Raw genomic sequence first — 18,350 nt, 5'->3', positions numbered from 1 at the left:
TTACAGCCTCCATGTTTTACCATCCTTTCTGTCCTCCTTTTGTAGCCTGTCCCCCACCTGTCTCCCTAAAAATACTCTCCAAAGTCAGAGACTGCTGAGACACCCCCAAGGCTCCCCATCCCCCTTTCTGTGTCTCCAGGGCATGGAAGCACCCTCTCTCTTGGCCACATGGCAGTGCATCCTCCCCAGGCGCCTATGTTATGTCATGTTTAGGAATCAGAAATTCTTTTTTTTTTTTTTTTTGGCTATTTAAATCAAAATGTTCTTTTTCTTCCCTTTTGCCTCCTAAATGGAGCACATGCTTTTCCAAAGTTCTCACTAGGCTTCATTCCCTTTGCAATTTTTCTACACCAGTGACTTCAACAATGGCAACTATAAAGGAATTCCCAAATTCACTGTCCGTCTCGACAGCATTTCTGAACTCCAGTGCCGTAGTTCAGGTATCTATGGAAGCTCTCCATGTAGATTATTAGTAGAATTAAAAATTTATTCTTCATTTCCAAAACAGCTCAAACAAATTTATTTTCTTGATATTACTGTCTCTGCTTATTATGCCGCCATCCTCTCCATTAGTAAGACTCAAAATATTGGCATCATCTTTGAGTCCTTCCTTTCCAGCCACCTGAATCTAACTGACCTTTCCCTCATTCGGGCCCCGGGTACCTCACTCCTGGTCTTTCACCCTCACCTCTCCCCAATTCTGTCCTCACTCAGCCACTGGACAGCCTCTCCTACTTCCCTGACCCACCCCACATGCTGATGTGGCCGAGCACTTCCTAAATCCCTTCTCTGACCCTGGCACCATCTGCACAGCGACAGTCATGGACTCTTCACTGGTCATTTAATCAAGAAACATGGAACTAATATTTTTGAGCATTTATCACATGACAGGCTTGTGAGGTCTGACTCACTACCTCTGTTTTATCAGAGAGGGAGCTCAGGCTCAGAGAGGTAAGGTATCCTATACATGGTTACATAAAGAGTTGGTGGAAACCCTGGGATTTTAACACCACTTTCTGGCTTTATGCAGTGCAGGACCTAAGTTTAAATCATTTAGCCAAGTGTCTGGGAATTGTGCCTCGTGCCCTGTGTGCTCCGCCCCCTGCATGATCCTCAGTGCACAGCCAGACGACATCCAAAGCTCTCTTCAGCTCTCACCGAGAACCTGATTCCCTACAGCCCTTCCCTGATTTCCTTCTCTGATCTTCGATCACACCATCTTTGTGCAGGTCACCAAACTTACACCCTCCAAAACTCAATACAAAGAACTTCCTTTTTCTTCTGTGTGCTTCCAAAACGATTTCTCCATCCTGCAAATCTTCACTGGATTTAAAATCTGTTGTGGTTTTGGTGTAGGTTCCCCTGGTCCTTCAAATTGATTAGTTCTTCTTACGCATTCCCTTAGCACCCTCTCACACCCCCTTCCCCAAGTTGTATTACTTTTATAATTAATTACGTGTTCGATTCCTATCACCAGCTAAGATATAAGTTCCCCGAGGGCAGGAGCTGGTCTGTCTTGTTCATAAGTGCTTATGCACGTCTACCTCAGTGCCTCACACATAGTAGATATGCAATAAAATTCATTAAATAAGCAGCCTAATACCTTGCTCTTTCTCTTGAAGATGCTAGGTCACTTGTAGGAAAATGGCCACATTTGTTTGAGCTTTGTAGCACCTGCAGCATTTAGCTCATCCGCATTGTGCTCAGAGTTAGAAACTCAGTACGTTTTTGTGGCGTGAACTAAACAGGCCTGAATAGTCTTCCCCCATCTTGGTGTAAAATTGAGGGTGTCGGAGCTAACACTCATCTTACTAGAATAACTTCTCCAGCAGCCTCCGCTAAGGTTTTAGGGCATTGTGGGGGAGCCCTTGAAGGCCCTCCAACCTCTTTGCTCTCAGGTACACTGAAGAGCTCCTGAAGGTGAGAAGCGCTCAGCACAGATGTTATCGTCAGTGCCATTCTGTCAAGAACCCTTCTTTCGGCATCTGGCTGAATGTGACACTTCTCTTTTTTTTCTTGCCTCCAAACCATGGCTTCTTTACCTCCACCATATTCTCACCACTCCCTTGCTTCTAAAATATCAAGGTTCTAGCCCTCTTCTTTGGCAGTCTTTTCTACTCATAGCACCCTCCTCTGTTCACAGGTGATCCTGGGGTTTCTCCCCCACCTCACCCTTCAAGGCAGCACCTTCTTCCCCTAAGAGTGATACCCCGGCCTGCAGCCCGCGGGGCTCCCCAGAGAACGTGTCCTGCCACACTGAGCAATGCTGCAGGCTCCCTGGGTCCTCCCTCTCCACCTCCCCTGGCCCTCTGCCACTCTCCTGTCAGGGCGACTGTCTCCTGCTATCAAAAATATGGGTAGAGAGTTACTTAGGTGAAGGTTGAGAGATGGACATAGTAAAAAATACTATTAGTTGCCCTGAGAGAGTGTAATAAAGGGAGTTTGATGAGGTATGACAGCTTTCCACAGTTAATGAGCCATTTGGCATCTCCTCACACAACCCAGAGCTGGCCAGGGCCCATCCCCACTAGGGCATGCTTGGGATTGATCTTCTCTTCATACCTGGTGCCACGTTCACTGTTTCTCTGTTTGGGAAAACAGTGTGAGGTCAGCTGCTTTCTGGATGATACATTTGACTCCTCTTAGAGTGAAGATTCTGTCCCCCCAACTCCCCGCTGCCCCAGTACCTATTTAACATTTTCTCACGCTATAAGAAGTCTTCATTGCTCCAAGAAGGGTGTAAGGTGCCAAACCAAAGAACACATCTGAGTTTGAGCAGCCTGCTTTTTTAATGTATCCTGGGGCGACAGTAGGAAGTAGGTTAACAATTCACTGGACAGAAGATGCTTTAATTGGAAACCTTCTACTTAATGTACAAAGATGAGACACAATCCCAGTGTGGATTTCTAACCTCTAAGCACATGTGTTGCATCAGGTGCCCTCTTACCCACACTCAACACTACTGGCCAGTTTGGGGTTCTTAGGGCCCAGGGATCTTGACCACAATATGGACCATATTGGCCCTCGGTAGATCTGCCTGGCGGCTTTTAGATTTAGGGACTGCCCCACTTGGCTTCTCCTGGGTGTGTTTCCACATAACCCTGGGTTCAGGGAGCATGACCTGTGTGGCTGTCTCTGGAGTCCAGAAACTAGAATGTAATACAACCCCTGTGACCAATTGTAAACAAGGACCATTTAAGTAGCTTCACTAAGTATCACACTACCAGTAGTATTATCTTCTCACAAGTTGGTGTGAATCTCTGAGGAGCCCTAGAAGTAAATAGGATGATGGTAGCACTTAACCTCTCATGAACTCCTATTATGTGGCAGGCACTGAGGGGAAGAGCTGGTATAGCCTGCTCCCGATGGCAGTCCTGCATTGTTGGTGGTCGGTCATATTCCCATTTTGCAGATGAGGAAACTGAGGCTCAGAAAAATTAATTTGTCCAAGTCACACAGCTAGTAAGTGGTAGGACTAGGATTTAAACTAAAGCCAGTCCAATTCTAAAATGGAAGTACCAAACCCTGGAGAAGCTGTGTACTTAAGGGGTTCAAGAAGATTCTCAGACCTTAGAGATTCTGATATCAGATGTTAGCACAAACTGCATGCTTTCTCCCCATCTCTCCTACTTTAATTACAAAATGGACACATTAAAAAATCATGTTCATATTTTTTTAAAGATTTTATTTACTTGAGAAAGAGAGCATGAGCGAGAGCGGAAGAGAGTGCACGGTCGGAGAGAGGGGCAAAGAGAGAGGGAGAGAGAGAAGCAGACTCCCCGCTGAACAGGGAACCTAACAAGGGGCTCAATCCCAGGACCCTGGAATCATGACCCAAGCTGAAGGCAGACGCTCGGCCACCCAGGCACCCTCATATTTATATTTTAAAAAAACATTGCTGTAGCCACCATCCTCTGCTACCCCCTCCATTGCTCCCTGGGACTGCTGCTTGTTCCTGAGGAGACTGGAAGTGCTTTGTCTCATCTAATCTTTTTTTCTTGAAGACCCTAAATACTTTAATGATGGCCAACATCATAACCCATGACTGAAGATATTTGTCCAATCCAAATTCTGTTTCGCTTACAGGGAATGGCAAATCTGTTCACTGGAAACTGGGAGCCGATAAGGAAGTCTGGGTCTGGGTGATGGGCGAACACCATCTTGATAAACCCTACGACGTGCTCTGTAATGAGATTATTGCCGAGAGGGCCCAGCGGAAAGCCGAGCAGGAAGCGGAAGAGCGCAGGTACGCCATCTGCAAGCCAGCGAGAGGCTGGCCGGATTATAAAATGATGCAAAGATGCCTCTTTTTCAGAGTATCTGGAGGGAGAGTAGGGTGGATCTGAGAGTTACAAAAGTCACTGTAGATCTCTCCGGCAAGTCTCTTTACACTTTTGGGGCTCCCTTCCTTCCCGCAACGCGATCAGATCAGCGGTTTGACGTCCTCACTGGCCATCTGATTTGGTCTGGCTGAGGTTTCCTGGGTGATCCCTGGCTCCCCTAGAGTCGTGCCAAAGCACTGAAGCGGACACAGCTGAGCATCAGGAATGTAAGTGAGAAATGCAATGACTGTTTAAGCTTTGGGCCTTCCAGCAAGATTGTTCACAGGGGGCCGCTGAGTGAGCAGGCCTTCCAGGTGCTTCCACCGCTCTAGGTGGTGGGAATTCAAGGATGAACAAGAAGCTTCTAGGAGGAGGAGGAGAAACAGGCAGTTACACAACTAACTTCTGCTGATACAGGCTGTGATACATGCTACAGCTACAAACAGAGCATTAACTGAGCCCAATATTCCGATCCAGAAAAGAGGTAAAATCTGAATTGAACCTTGAAAGATAAGCAGAGTTTTCCAGCTGCAGAATATCAGGAAGGAAATTGCAAGCAAAGGGCATGATCAAAACCCCTAGTTCTGAATATGTCTCGTTCTTTGGGTGATGATGACTTCTGAATGTTTGAGGTGTACGTGGGCAAGTAGCAGGAGAGAGGGGGCCGTGCTCTAAAGTGCCTTGAAAGCCAGATTTAGGACTTTGGACCTTGATCTGTGGACACTAGAGGTTTGAATAAGGAAGTGACATGATCGCCTGCAAAAATAGGAAGGTAATTTGGCTGGTCTCAGTGAGGCAGGGGATGGATCCCCTCTGTTGGGGGCCCAGGGTGACTTCTGTGAAGGCTGTCACCCCGTGAGTAGGGACAGCCCTCTCTGAGCTGATGAGATAGCAGCAGACATATGGACCTGGGTTCAGGTCCCAAGGGTTGCTGACGCTCCTGTGACCCCCTCCGGTAACTCAAACCATAAAAGGGCGTACAGAGATAAAGGAAGTGTGAGCTGCGCATCCTAGGAAGGCAGTGTGCCCCAGCAGTTTAGCTTCTGAACAGAAGTCGGGCAGACCCGGGTTCAAATCCTAGCTGCGCCACAGTGTGGCCTTGGATAAATAATATAACTATTTTGAGCCTCTTGCAAGTAAGCAAGGATAACAAGCCCTTCTTACGGGGTTATGATGAGGAATAAGTTAGTGTCTTTTCTTTTTTTAAGATGCTATTAATTTGAGAGCGAGAGAAAGAGAGTGTGCCCAAGCAGAGGGGTAAGCAGACTCCGCACTGAACACAGAGCCCGGCGCTGGGCTCAATCTCACAAGAGGAGTCGAAACCAAGAGACAGATGCTTAGCCAACTGAGCCACCCAGGTGCCCCTAAGTTAATGTCTTTAAATACTCGCACAGGGCTTAGCATATTGTAAGAACTCGGTAAATGGTATCTGTTACTGTTTTTCACATGATTTGAATATAGGCATCTGCTTTGGAAAAGCTATCCATGTTGGAGAATGTTTTTGATAATTCCACATTTGTTTCTCTTCAGAAAAACTCAGTCCAAAGAATTCGCCAATAACTTGAAAATGAAATCACAGTATTGTGATCTGCAAGCACCAGATACCCAGGAGACTCAGAATATCTGTAAGAAAGCAGCAACAGAAGAGGAAGAACTGGGGAAGGGCTCTAGACCAGCACCACTCCTTGAAGAAGAGAAAATTCCAGTGAGTCTTTCATATGTATAAATACGCAGAATTTAATAGCCAGGGAAATTAAAGAATTGGGAACAATGAGATGAATGTAGTCAAACATCAGGATCACAAACTTCTCTGGGAAAAATCCCTCCGACCTTGAAGGCGCTGGTGTTCACTTCATTTTGGGGAATTTGGGTCACCTGCTACTTCACAAGAAAGGGTAAAACACTCCTTTTTCATGGGACCGAAGGTGTGAAGAAAGCACTAGGAATAGAGTTGTGCATTTTAAGATATTTTCAGGGTTTATTTCCCCCGTTATATGTCTTCCATAATAGAGGTTGGTAACTGTCTTTGTGAGGGGCCTGAGGGTAAGTACTTGAGGCTTCGTGGACCACGCACTATCCCAGCTGTACTCAAATGAACAGGTGTGGCTCCAGTGCCGTAAACCTTACTTACCAAGTCAGAGCCTGCTTTGGCACCGAGGCTGCCGCTGACTGACCCCAGTCCTAAGAAGCTGGTGTATCTGTGAAGTAGATTATGTTCTGTGGAGTCTTCCCTGTTTTGTTGAGGACTACACCTCCATGCCTCTCTGGCTTCATAGATTCTGCCTGTGCCTGCGGGGACCATGATTTCCTCAACACAATAGAATTTTATAATCAGAATTGGTATGCACTCTCTCATGTTTCAGTTGGTTTAAAGAGCTCAGACATCATTTGCTGCTTAGATTATAGTTTGGAAGAACAATAAAACTATATTATGAAGTACCTTCTTCTGCCAGGAATTTAATTAAACTGAGAATTAACAGGGGATTTGCAATTGTTTGACTTTGGCTCAGGTCCCCAGCTTTGTGACACTAGTTGTGTGTGCTCTTGACCTATTTGAGGCAGTCGCACAGGGCTATGGTTATCTATCCTGCTTCCTTCATGGCGTTATGATGGGGCAAAGCACACTGCTGAATGTCTCTTATCGTTCTTACAATGACTTTATGACCGAGGGACTGTTTCTGTATTTGTCCATTTTACAAGTAAGGAAACTGAGGTTCAATATGGATATTTGATCTGCCCAAGGACTTAGAGTTGACAAAAGACTGACTCAGGATTCAAACAGAAACAGGGGTCTGTAGGACCCCTGGGTCATTCCTTAACTATTGCATTTGATTGTCTTATTAATATGAGGAATACAAAGAAGCTTTATAAAGAGCTGCAAATATAAGGCTCAAAATATTTACGGGTACAAAATTCTAAAATTTGGTTTATATACCAGGGTCAGACCTGGGTCCTTTCCTCACATGTGCAGTAAAGCATTCAGTCCCTCCCAGGGCTGCTTTGTATTCCACATTTAATACCAAACTCCCTCCAAATAGCAGACTCCTTTTCTAGCACCCCTAAAATGAAGAATAACAACAGCAAGAACAAAAAAATCCTTCTTCAAAGCGTTATGTATGCATGCTTATCTATGTGCCTGAATTACAATAGTTTCATAGAAAAAAGTTTTTTTCCAAAAGCAGGACAGAAGATTAAAATAGAAGTTAAATACCATGGTTATTATTGTTCTACTATATCATAAATATTATAGGAATTATATTTTATACACACACACATATAATACACACACACACACATAAACACAGTGAGAGGAGAAGATCTCAAGATTGGCTGTTTACTCATTCATTTAAAAAGTACCCATTATGTGCTAGGCATTGAGATTATAGGGAGGAGTAAGGACAGAATCACTGCTGAACTTTAGAATAAATTGAAGGAAAGGACTGCTGAATGAACTTTATAGTTTAGAAAGCAGAGAGAGACTTCATATAACCCGTCATTTCAAAAGATAATGAGTGATCTCAAGAAAAGGATATGTTTCTATGCATCCCTATTACACTAGAATTTGAGCAATGGCAGGAAGTGCAGGGTGGCTTTGCAGAGGACATGGAGCTGGAGATGATGACAGAGGATTACTGGGGCCAGTGGTTCCAGCAAAGGGACAGCATGGACAAAGGCTATGTAAGTAGAAGAACAGGGGGCTTTGGAGGGCCCGAAGTAGGCTGTGTGGCTGCAATGCAGAAGGGACAGAGGAGAGCATACGATTGAGTGAGAGGGTGGGCAAGGCCAGACAGGACAGGGTCTTGGGGACAACTTTGTGTTTTGGCCTCTTTTTTCAAGAACAACTGGTTATTGCCAAAGATTTTTGAACAAAGGTTTGACCTGGTCAGATTTATTTTTTGAAATTTTTAAATTTGAACTGATTATTCATGGATCAGAGTGGGTGGAGGGCAAGCTTCCTAGCACAACCCAAGTTTCTAAGCTGAGATGCCTGGGATGATGTGGATGCTGTGAGCATGGACAGGAACCTCGGGGGGAGAAGCTGGTTTTAAAGGAGCAGAGTCTAGTTTAGAGATACCAAGGATTCTGCATGCCACTTTAGATGGTAGATATAAGTTGATTTTACACATGATAATAAATTATATACAAGCTGACTTAGAGTTTGCAAAACTTTTTCTCATATAGTTATTTCATTTCATAATATTCCTGTGAAATGGAAAATGCAAGTATTTCTTTCATACAGATGCAGACTAATGCTCAAAGAGATAAGTGGTTTGCCCAAAAATCAGTTAGAAAGCTCTCCTTTTTGTTTATCTACTTTCATTCTCATCATAGCCCTGGGGTATTTAAAATAGAATTCATCATATTCCCCCTATCTGTACCTTCAGATGAGAACTCTGGTGAGAAACCAAGACTAGAGCTTTGGAAGTCATCCGATTATGTTTCCAAAATGCGGTTCAGGCTTGCACAGTAAAGAGGTCCACATTTCATCTGTAATCTATTTTAAGTATAATATCTAGAAGGATATTGTCATTTCTTTAAATGTTCATTATCTGCACACGGCCTAAAATTTATTATAAAAAGAAAAATTGTTAAGCAGTTTTTATTGAAGTTAGTGATCATGAAGCTTATCTGAATAACCATGGGCAGGTTCAAGAGTAATCAGTCTTCCAGAATCATGAACAATATTCACGGAAAACCCACTATAGATTTACTAAAGTACAATGGCCTTGCTAGATTTGTAATAAGTTTCCACTTGACAGATCATCATCAGAGAACTCCAGACCCGAACCTGAAAGCACCCCTTACTGGTCTTACCTTAGTTCTCTGAAGGGCTGTGGATAGTAGGGGAAAGTTAAATTCAACCCATATATTGATGTGCATTCAGCACTGTAGAAGCTCTTGTGCAGAGTCATTTAGCCATGGGAAGTCATTCTTCCGGTGAATAGTGACCCCTTGTATTTGCACTGAAGCATCAGCATAGACTGTATTTCTGCATTTGTGTCAGCCAGCGTTTCTCAGTTCTGCTCTGATTATCTTATGAAAGGGTCAAGGCAAATGTAGTCAGGGACCCCTCTGGGTCTGTGTAAGACTTGGGTTAAATTCAACACTTACTCTTTCACTGTCCTCCCTGTTTACTAGTAGTATTTTGAATAAGATGAAATCAGCCTGAATGAATGCCGTAGCCAGCTTCACTGGAAGAGAATAGTACATCCTAAGAGCGTAGCCAGGAGCCTAGGATATTCTTTAGTGAAGCAGGGAGATTGGCCTTAGTGCTAATAATTGGGGTGATCATGGTTGAGGTGAGGAATTTGACATTTAAAATGTGTGTAGCCCTGTGGGCTGTCAAAAGTCTTCGATTTGCCATTTCACTTCATCCTCACAATAAACAGGTGTGAAACAGGCTCTTGCTCTCTGAGTGGACTACTCAAGGGCAGTGGTTTCTGCAAAGCCTGATCTGAGGCAGAGCTGGTGCCATAAACCTGGTCCTCTAATTCAGGGCCAGCACTCTGGCCATCTCACTGTGCCCCAGGGAAGGTATTCACATCAGTATCTGAATGATCCTACTGTTGGAATGAGAGTTTGGGGTTTTTTTTTCCCTAAAGCAGGAATGCTTTAAAATTAAACGGAAGAACTTTTCCTGTAAGAAAACAGGGAGAGAGAGGAAGAAGGAGGACTGGGGAAGCAGTGGAGAAACAGACACGGTGAAATCGAACTGCTTGAAATCGAACCTGGCGACAGTCTGATTCACAGCAGTGGTGCTTCCCAGAGCTCACGGCTCTGCCATGCTGTTTCTCTTCCAGATCTCCCCCAGATCTTCAGAGCGGCATGTCCGCCTCACGCAGATTTGCTAGCTAGGCAAATCTCTGAACCTTTTGGAGCCTCTTGTTTTCTCAACTATAAAAACTGGGAATTAAAAAATACCCACCTTGTTTATCTCATGCGTTTTTTTTTTAATCACATGAGATAATACATTTGAGAATGCTTGAAAAGCCAAAGTCCAGTACAAATCCAAGGAGTTGTTTGAGCTAGAAATGCTTAAAGCCTTGCCTCCTCTCTATGAGCATGTCCTGCGTGCAGGCTGCAGGCGTGAAGATCTTGCAGGGCTTGGCGGGATGGACTGAATCAGTGCTTTTCTGAGCAAGTGTTCCTCGGGGTCCCAGTACGTGTAGTGAGAGGCGTTATGAAGCCACAACGGAGCCACCGGACAAGGTCTTCACCCATCAGGAGTTAGAAGATGAGAGGCACTTAGTACTAAGTAAGGCAGGAGTTCCAGCTGGAGAGTGGCCAGGGCTCACCCAGTTTGTGGAAGAAAGGGACGGGGGAAGGCCCGAGGCCAGAGAGAACTGCAGAATGTCTGTGAGAAAAAGCACAGAATGTCTGTGAGGAAAAGGAAAGCGTCATGTGTGCGGGTGCAGGGCGGAGAGCAGCCTGACTGGAGAAAGTACTTTGGTTGGGACCTGGAAGGCACATTTGAGGAGCTGAGAGGCCACATGACCCAAAGAGCTGGCCTTGTCTCATGTATGTTTTCTATTGTCGCCACAGCAAATTATTGTAAACCAAATGGACCAAATAATGACAGCTCCTTTGGTCAGAATTCTGACAAGGCTTGGCTGGGTCCTCTGTTTGAGGTCTCAGGAGGCAGAAATCAAGGTTCTGGCTGAGGCGGGTTCTTACCTGCAAGCTTTGGAAAGAATCCTGTTCACAGTTATTCAGATTGTTGACCGTCAGTTAGCTGGTGAGATGGGATGTTTGCTGGGATGATTCTTCATATGTTTTGCCAGCTCTAAACATTCATGACCCTAAAACAACATCCATAGGTGTGACCTGAAGTCAAATATTTTTCACATCACTATAACTGTAAAGGAGAGTTTCTGTAGAGTTTCAATGGATAGGCCTCACTGTGAGGTCTGCACTTTCATCTTCAAGCAGAATTTAGGCAAAGATGTGAGGTTTGAGGCCAGTAGTACAAGACTGAGGTGACCCCAGTCTCATTTCTGGAAATAAAGTACACATTGTCTTTCTTAGTTAATCGGCTTCCTATTCCTAATCTTATTCTGAGCTTTTTTCCACAGCCTTCCACCCCAGACTCAAACTGTATCGTTTGGCCCACATGGGAAAAAGCTATTCTTCTCACATATAAAAAATGTAGAGAGTTGTACCCTTCCCTCCACAGAACTATTGCAGGATTTTCTGTCTTTAGTGCCTGCAGGTTTTGGTCACTTTGGCCTCTTTGAAGAATGAAGAGGTAGACCAAACGGTGGTGGGCAACAAAGCAGTTTATTGAGCAAGAGTATAAAGCTCCCAGAGAGGGAGGCGGCCCAAGAGAGTTGCCCTTGGAGTTTCTAAGTTTAGGGATTTTTGTGAGCTGTTTTGCAGAACCATCTTAGCAATCAGGGTGTGCAGAGTCCTGCCAATCAGGGCTCTGGTCACGTATCTGTCTATGTATTTCAGTTAATGTCCATGTGTGGGTGGTCTATTTTGCTGACATCTGGGGGCTTGTGTCTTAACTGCCCCTTGCCCATGATGGTGACAAATGCTTTGTGGTTAATTCTTTTACTTTAGGATATTTTACAAAAGTCACTTTTGCAAAGACTTCAAAGCAGAACACTAGTGTGGTCCTGTCTAAGCTGCAAAATGGGATGTCAGTGGTGTTTTGTGTTAGCTGTCCTGACTCCATATCTTCTTGTTGGGGACCCCAGCCCTGACTACCAAAATGTCTAACACCTAACAGAACCAGAACACTAAATGGCCCAATCTATAGGTTTGCCTTTGGATTATTTTATACCGATATAATAATGATTTATTTTGTATCTTCATTAGCAGATGAAATTATCCAAGGAGATCTGTTGTAGAATAATGAAAGATTTGCCCCAAGTCCAAGGTTGAAGAATTTCTGTTTCACCCTTAGAGCCATAAGAAGCAAATTGAGGAGTTTTGAGAAGAGTTGTTGGATCCCCACTTCAGGGTTTGGAAAACTTGGGATCCAGTCTCAGAACAATTTTCTTCACAAAGATAATCTTTATGAAAATTTTTTTTAAAGAATATACTTACAGTGATTTAAAATTTTCATTTTAACAAATAGATAGCCAAAGGTAAGACTCCCCGATTAAGTACCAGATACTGTAAAACCGTACCATTGACACAGGGCAAGACCTCTTGTCTGGGAATGGAGGCTTCGATCCTCCCAGGCAGCTCTGTGACTCCAGGCAGTATCCTGTAAGGAATCCATTCCTTCTATAATACAGGGATTAAATTAGCAACACTGTTTCTTTACAAAAGAAGCTGAGAAAATTTATAAACATGAAGGTGCTTGCCCAGTATCATCTGATAGAAACCACAAGAATTATTCCCTGAAGTTCTTCAGTTATAAGATGCTGTTTTTATCACGAGCCCAACCGTGGTCCTTTTCACTGTTCAGATGAAGAGCTGGAGGGGGCCCGTAGGCTCCATGGTTTGTGCAGTCTGAGTAGGAGGCTGAAGTGATGCCCTGGATTAGAGCTGAGGGTATGGTTCTTATTCTGAATAGCTATTGCCCTCTGCAAAATACCTGCCCTGTCCTTGTTTTTGGCAGTGATGATAGTACATGGAGAACTCAGAAATGATGCTCAGCTTAACATTTAGTGTGAGTGTTGTGGTTCTCAGTGGATCACAGTTGAACACTTAGTGATCCTGGGTGCTATTACTGAACCAGAGGTGATAGTAAATACCAGGATTTAGCTGTCACCCAGCCAGGTTCTGAGACCTGCAGGTCGGGAAGCAGACGCCATTCCCAGGCAAAGGCATATGCAAGGGGGAGTTAATAGGAGCCAGAGAAAATGACAGATGCCCTGTGTGAAGCATCCCCTCCTGGGGAGTTTGGGTGTTTGGGTATCCTCCACAGCTAAGTGGAGATCTTAGGGACCTGGGTGTGGACAGTCCTCTGGATGCTGTCAGTGTTTTCCCCACTCTTGTGCCAGAGAATTTGGGGGAGAACAGAACAGTTCTCAGTGTGCTTGGGAGACCAGCAGAGCATGCTAATTCAAAGCTAAGCCCCTTTGTGTTTCTCTGTTTATATGTAATCTGTAGGCTGGGAACTCATTAATCAGTAGACTGATTGTCCTTGCCCCAAAGGGGACCTTGAATAAAACTAGATCTGTCCACTTTTAGATTTTATCTCCAGAGAATTACTTGTTATTTTTGTACAAATGGCCTTCAGAATAGACCATACTGTAAAACAGAAGACTAAAAAAATTAGAACACAAACATCCAGGATTCAAAGCATTCTTAAAAAAAAACAAAACAAACAAACAAACAAACAAACAAAAAAACCTTGAGGCTTGAGGCTCATAGATTAAAACACCTTGAGCAAGAGTCCTACTCTTCATATCTTGAAAGAAGGAGAGTTAGAGATGACACGTCTCTACCCCTACTTTGTGCACATGCATGTGTTTGCATGCACTGTCCCAAGGCTCTGGTATGTTTTTAAATCTGTCATTTTACTATAACAGAATGATAAAAAAAAAAAAAAGCTACTAAACTGTAAATTTTTATTGTAACCTTGACCTTGACACCATGGTGGTATTCAGTTATATTTTTAAGTGCTATTCTAACTCATAGCTTTGTGTTCCCATCAGTAGAGAGCAGTGAAGGAGCACCCTGTGAAACTATTTTCAGACATGATGAAGGACTTCCACTTGGGTTTTCCTTCTTCCATACATCCCTTCCGAACCAAAAGTTAAGCTTGCGCTCTGCTCAGAAACCAGCTGTTGTCTAAATCTGCATTTTGGTTGTTTGCCTTTATAAAGGAGAGATTCCAAAGCAAGATACTAAGATGAGGACTACTTCTTTGAAAGAATAGAAAAGAACTGGGGTTTTTGGAACCTTATTTTTCTCCAGGTGCTACTTGTAGAGCAACCAAAGTTTTGGGTTATATGTGGCTTGTGCTTTTTGTAAAGAGTGTAAAGTAGAATTAGATTATGGTACCTTGGAGAGGAGTGCTAAAGCTTGGTGAGTAGGCAGGGTGAAGTGCACCCCATCGGGTGTAGATACCCTTGTACCTGGGCATGGTGGAACCACGCTGGCAGTGCCTGACTCTTATTTGCACACAGTTATATCATCAAGCCCTGAAGGGAGTTGGGTTCACATTTATAATAAGGAACCCCAATGTCAACAGAATGGGAAAATGTATTCCTGAAATGCAGGCTAGAATTTTGAGGACTGAATTGAGTGTGTTAAATAACAAAAGTTAAATTGAGCAAATTTTAAAGATCTAACTGGCTTATAATCAGCTCATTAATTGGGCAGCATCTGTCTAGCAAATAAAGGGGAGCTCCAAAGGGCTACAGAGAAGGAAAAGTAGAGCAGGAGTGGAGAAAAGGAAATTATTAGCAAAGAATCCATTGTTTTAGGCAAGGTCACCCTCCTAAGGGAACGGAAGGGGTCTATCAGTAAAATTCCTAGTGCTGACCAGGAAATTCCCGTGTTGACTGCTGAAAGGTCAGTTTCTGGGGGGTTGAAACTGCAGTTAGGTTCGGTATTAATTCTTGGTTTACTGATTTGGAGCTTCAGCCTAAATGCCACCATTTGGGGCCTGTAGATTTCTTTTCAACAGATGTGAAGAAAAAAGAGGGATAATCCCCAAACAGTAACTGTTTGCCTTGATATATATTCCCCTCTAGTACACTTGCAGGAAGCATTTCAGTATTGTTTTTGTGAGAGATAAAGTGTTGGGTGAACTAGGCAAAAACAGACAAGGGATTTGTTCTCATTTTATTAATTAAAAAGTAGAGCCATAATCAGAAAGTTACACAATTACCCAGGTAGTTTCCATGTAACTGTAATAGAATTTCATGGTAGTCTGTAGAATAACATTTTATATAAAGTAGAACTACAAAATCCTAGGGCCTTAGAAACCATTTAAGCTGCTGTGTTTTTAAAAACAGTTTGTTGTAAAAAATGCTTACTATAAAGTAAATGACAAAAGAGAAAAACATTTCTAGTCTTGAGAATTGCACATTATGAAGTCGGTAACACAACTTTATTTTGCATGATATTTACAGTAATTCGCTTATCCAACTCACTAAAAGTAGTGTGCCAGGAAGAAATTATGGAATACTGAGTCTGGAAACGTGAGGTCCTTTATACTGAAATGTTTTTTATAGTATTATGTATGACATAAATATTATTTTCTATCATTTATAGTTCAGTTCCTATATTCCACTGTGTCAAGACTTCCCATAGCCATCATGCTTTTAAGACTCTGTCTATTCTCTTAACTATCCTTTATTACTTTATCCTTATACTTTATATTTAATAATTACTTTATTTCCCTTGCTTGTCTTCTTTTCATTTTTCATGGAACATATATCATGTGTGTGCTTGGTGGGACGGTGAGAGTGGCATTTGGAACTCTTTCATATCTGAAATGCTTTGCCCTAACAGCCCTTACCAGTTCTGCATTATTGTATTTTCTGAACATATCCCTGCCCAGTTCTGCTGTTTGCACATTGCTTTGAGGGTTGTAGGAGGAGGGTGGACATGGAAATGGACAGATGTTCATCCACTGTGACAGTCTGATGCTCTAATATGTGCAAAATAAACTCAGTGTGTCATTTAAAGATGCGCCATAAAACTACACGCCATAGTAGAGTCTGCTGTACTTTTAAGTAAAGCCATCCAGTAGTCCCCCTGCATAGATTTTATTAGGTACAATGTTAGCAAAGTAGGAGAAAGATTCCCTAGGGTCTCTGTTGTCCTAATTCATGTTTCAGAAAAATCATCCCATAGGCACCATGTACCATATTTTCACGAGTAAAATTGATTGTCCCATTTTTCATCTTGTTAGTCTAGTTGGCCTTTGGAAGGTATCTCCACCCTACATTATTCTCCTTTGTAACTTTATCAAGGCAGTTTCATTATTCTGCCTCTCTTATTATTTTAGAAAGAAAAAAGCTAAATCCCAGTATGCTCAAATGCTTCCTGTTACAGTCATCATTGGGAAGTTTTATTCAAAATGGCTGGTAATAGGATGATCTGATTATTCCAGTAACCTGGTTAGCAAACTAGGTGAGTTACAGGCCATCAATTTTCAGAGAATTTTAGTTGTCTCTTTTGATTAATACTAAAACTAGACTGAATATTCTTTAATGATTAAGAAAGTATTTCAGAGTTTATGGTGAATTCATTCATGCACCAAATACTTACTGAGGCCTTTACTAAGTGCCAGTCACTGTTCGGTTTGCTGGGCCCCCAGATGACAGTGAATTAAGCAGATATGGTCTTTTGCCTTCATGGAGGTTATTATTCTAACCTGTGGTCCTTGAGGAATACCATGGATTCAAGAGGTGTAAGAACAAGATAGCTAAATATTTAAATGAGTAGTTTGTTTTCAAAAGTAAACTCTTGGTTTTAGCCTGTTAACTCATCATTTTCATCTTCACCATGAAAGTTGAATGCTAAAAATTTTCTGTTTATTGGAGCTTTCTGGTTTATGTGGAGTTAATAAATTGCATAACCCTACTTAAAACAGAGTGAATGTTAGGTTAAAAACCAGAATGAACTATTTTTCAGATCACATTTTAAAAGTGAATATAATTAGAATAATCCTCATAAGACACATAATCTTTGGGGGAAGTATAATTTGTAACCATGTAATATTGATGTTGCTATAGCATCTTTTGATAATATAGCAATTGATAATCCAATTGCTATAATTCAAATTATTTAGATTTGAATTCCCATGCTTTTAAGTTTAATGGTAGTCAAGATATACATATACATACACATTCATGCCACCCTTTGGTCAGTACAGATGGGCTCCACTCCCAGATCTAATCGGGCCTACACTGACTAGAGAGGACCATTCTGACTCGGTCTAGCTTCTGATGTCACTAGCTTTCAAGTTTTCACTTTATTTTGTGGAGTTTTGCATAAATATTCGGTGGCAGTGTTTTGTTTTTTTTTTAAATAAAGGAAATATGAAGATTGCTTTAACTCTGCCCATAGTTTCAGCAGCTGCAGACACATCTTTAATGCAGCAAATGGGAGGGGGCTGCAGAGGCTTCCTTGCATGCATGAGAACAAACATATGTTCTTTCTGGGACACCCCATGGAAGGAGCAAGCTGTAGTCATCGAGAGGACATGGGCTTCTGTCTCTGCTTTCCTACCTAGTAACAGGTCAGTTTACCTCTTTGGTAAAGAGACAGTACCTGCTTTGACACCCTTTTGGGGTTGATAATGAAGGTCAAATGATGTATTGGACTTGAAAGTGCTTTGAAAGAAAAATTATGCAGGTAGGTGGTAGCTTTCATCTCTTTCTTGTGTTACAAATAGGAATAACTAAAGAGTATATTCCCTGGAACACAGCATCATATGGAAGCTTCAGAGGGGTGGTTCCCTCTCTAAGAAGCCCCTTTATCTTCACTCTGAGAATGCTCAGAGCGGTAGCGGTATTCCTCAGATTGTGTCCATCTGGTGTTAGCATCATTAATCATCACCTTTGAGCCAGTAATCTGGTTTTGTTTTTTAATAAAGGAAATCTCTTTTGGATCATACTATTTTTAGTCTATTACCTTGAACTTGTATTCCATGGATTTGTAGAACATGTAAGTGTATCTGAACGAATGTGCTGTACACAAGTCTTGATTAGTTCTTCATATTATTTTAGCACGTTGGAATAGTGGCAAATCTTGGTTCACACTGAAAATTAGAATTTTTAGGGCGCCTGGGTGGCTCAGTGGGTTAGGCCGCTGCCTTCGGCTCAGGTCATGATCCCAGGGTCCTGGGATCGAGTCCCACATCAGGCTCTCTGCTCGGCAGGAAGCCTGCTTCCCTTCCTCTCTCTTTGCCTGCCTCTCTGCCTACTTGTGATCTCTCTCTGTCAAATAAATAAATAAAATCTTTAAAAAAAAATTAGAATTTTTATACATGTGGTTCTTAGTATATGTGAATAATTTTGGAGTTTACAGTATATTTTAGGCATATAGAAGTACTTCAGTAGAAGTATCGTGTCGTTGTTAACTGGGTGGTTGTTAAAGTAATGAAAATTA

At 42.5% G+C, this 18,350-nt stretch overlaps 1 protein-coding gene across 1 annotated transcript in view; it reads left to right on the top strand.

Annotated features, from left to right (window-relative positions):
- LOC111144600 (SH2 domain containing 4A) overlaps positions 1-18,350 on the top strand; it is a 57,690-nt gene that overhangs the window by 12,627 nt on the left and 26,713 nt on the right. The window contains exons 3-4 of the mRNA XM_022498978.1: positions 4,087-4,246; positions 5,853-6,027. Of these exons, the coding sequence (XP_022354686.1) occupies positions 4,087-4,246; positions 5,853-6,027 (335 nt within the window). The remainder of the gene's footprint in view (positions 1-4,086; positions 4,247-5,852; positions 6,028-18,350) is intronic.

This window comes from Enhydra lutris, unplaced genomic scaffold, assembly GCF_002288905.1.
Source record: "Enhydra lutris kenyoni isolate GAN:26980312 unplaced genomic scaffold, ASM228890v2 scaffoldscaffold11, whole genome shotgun sequence".
NCBI lineage: Eukaryota > Metazoa > Chordata > Mammalia > Carnivora > Mustelidae > Enhydra > Enhydra lutris.
The sequence above is the reverse complement of the archived record's forward strand: the minus strand, read 5'-3'. Positions and strand labels throughout refer to the sequence as shown.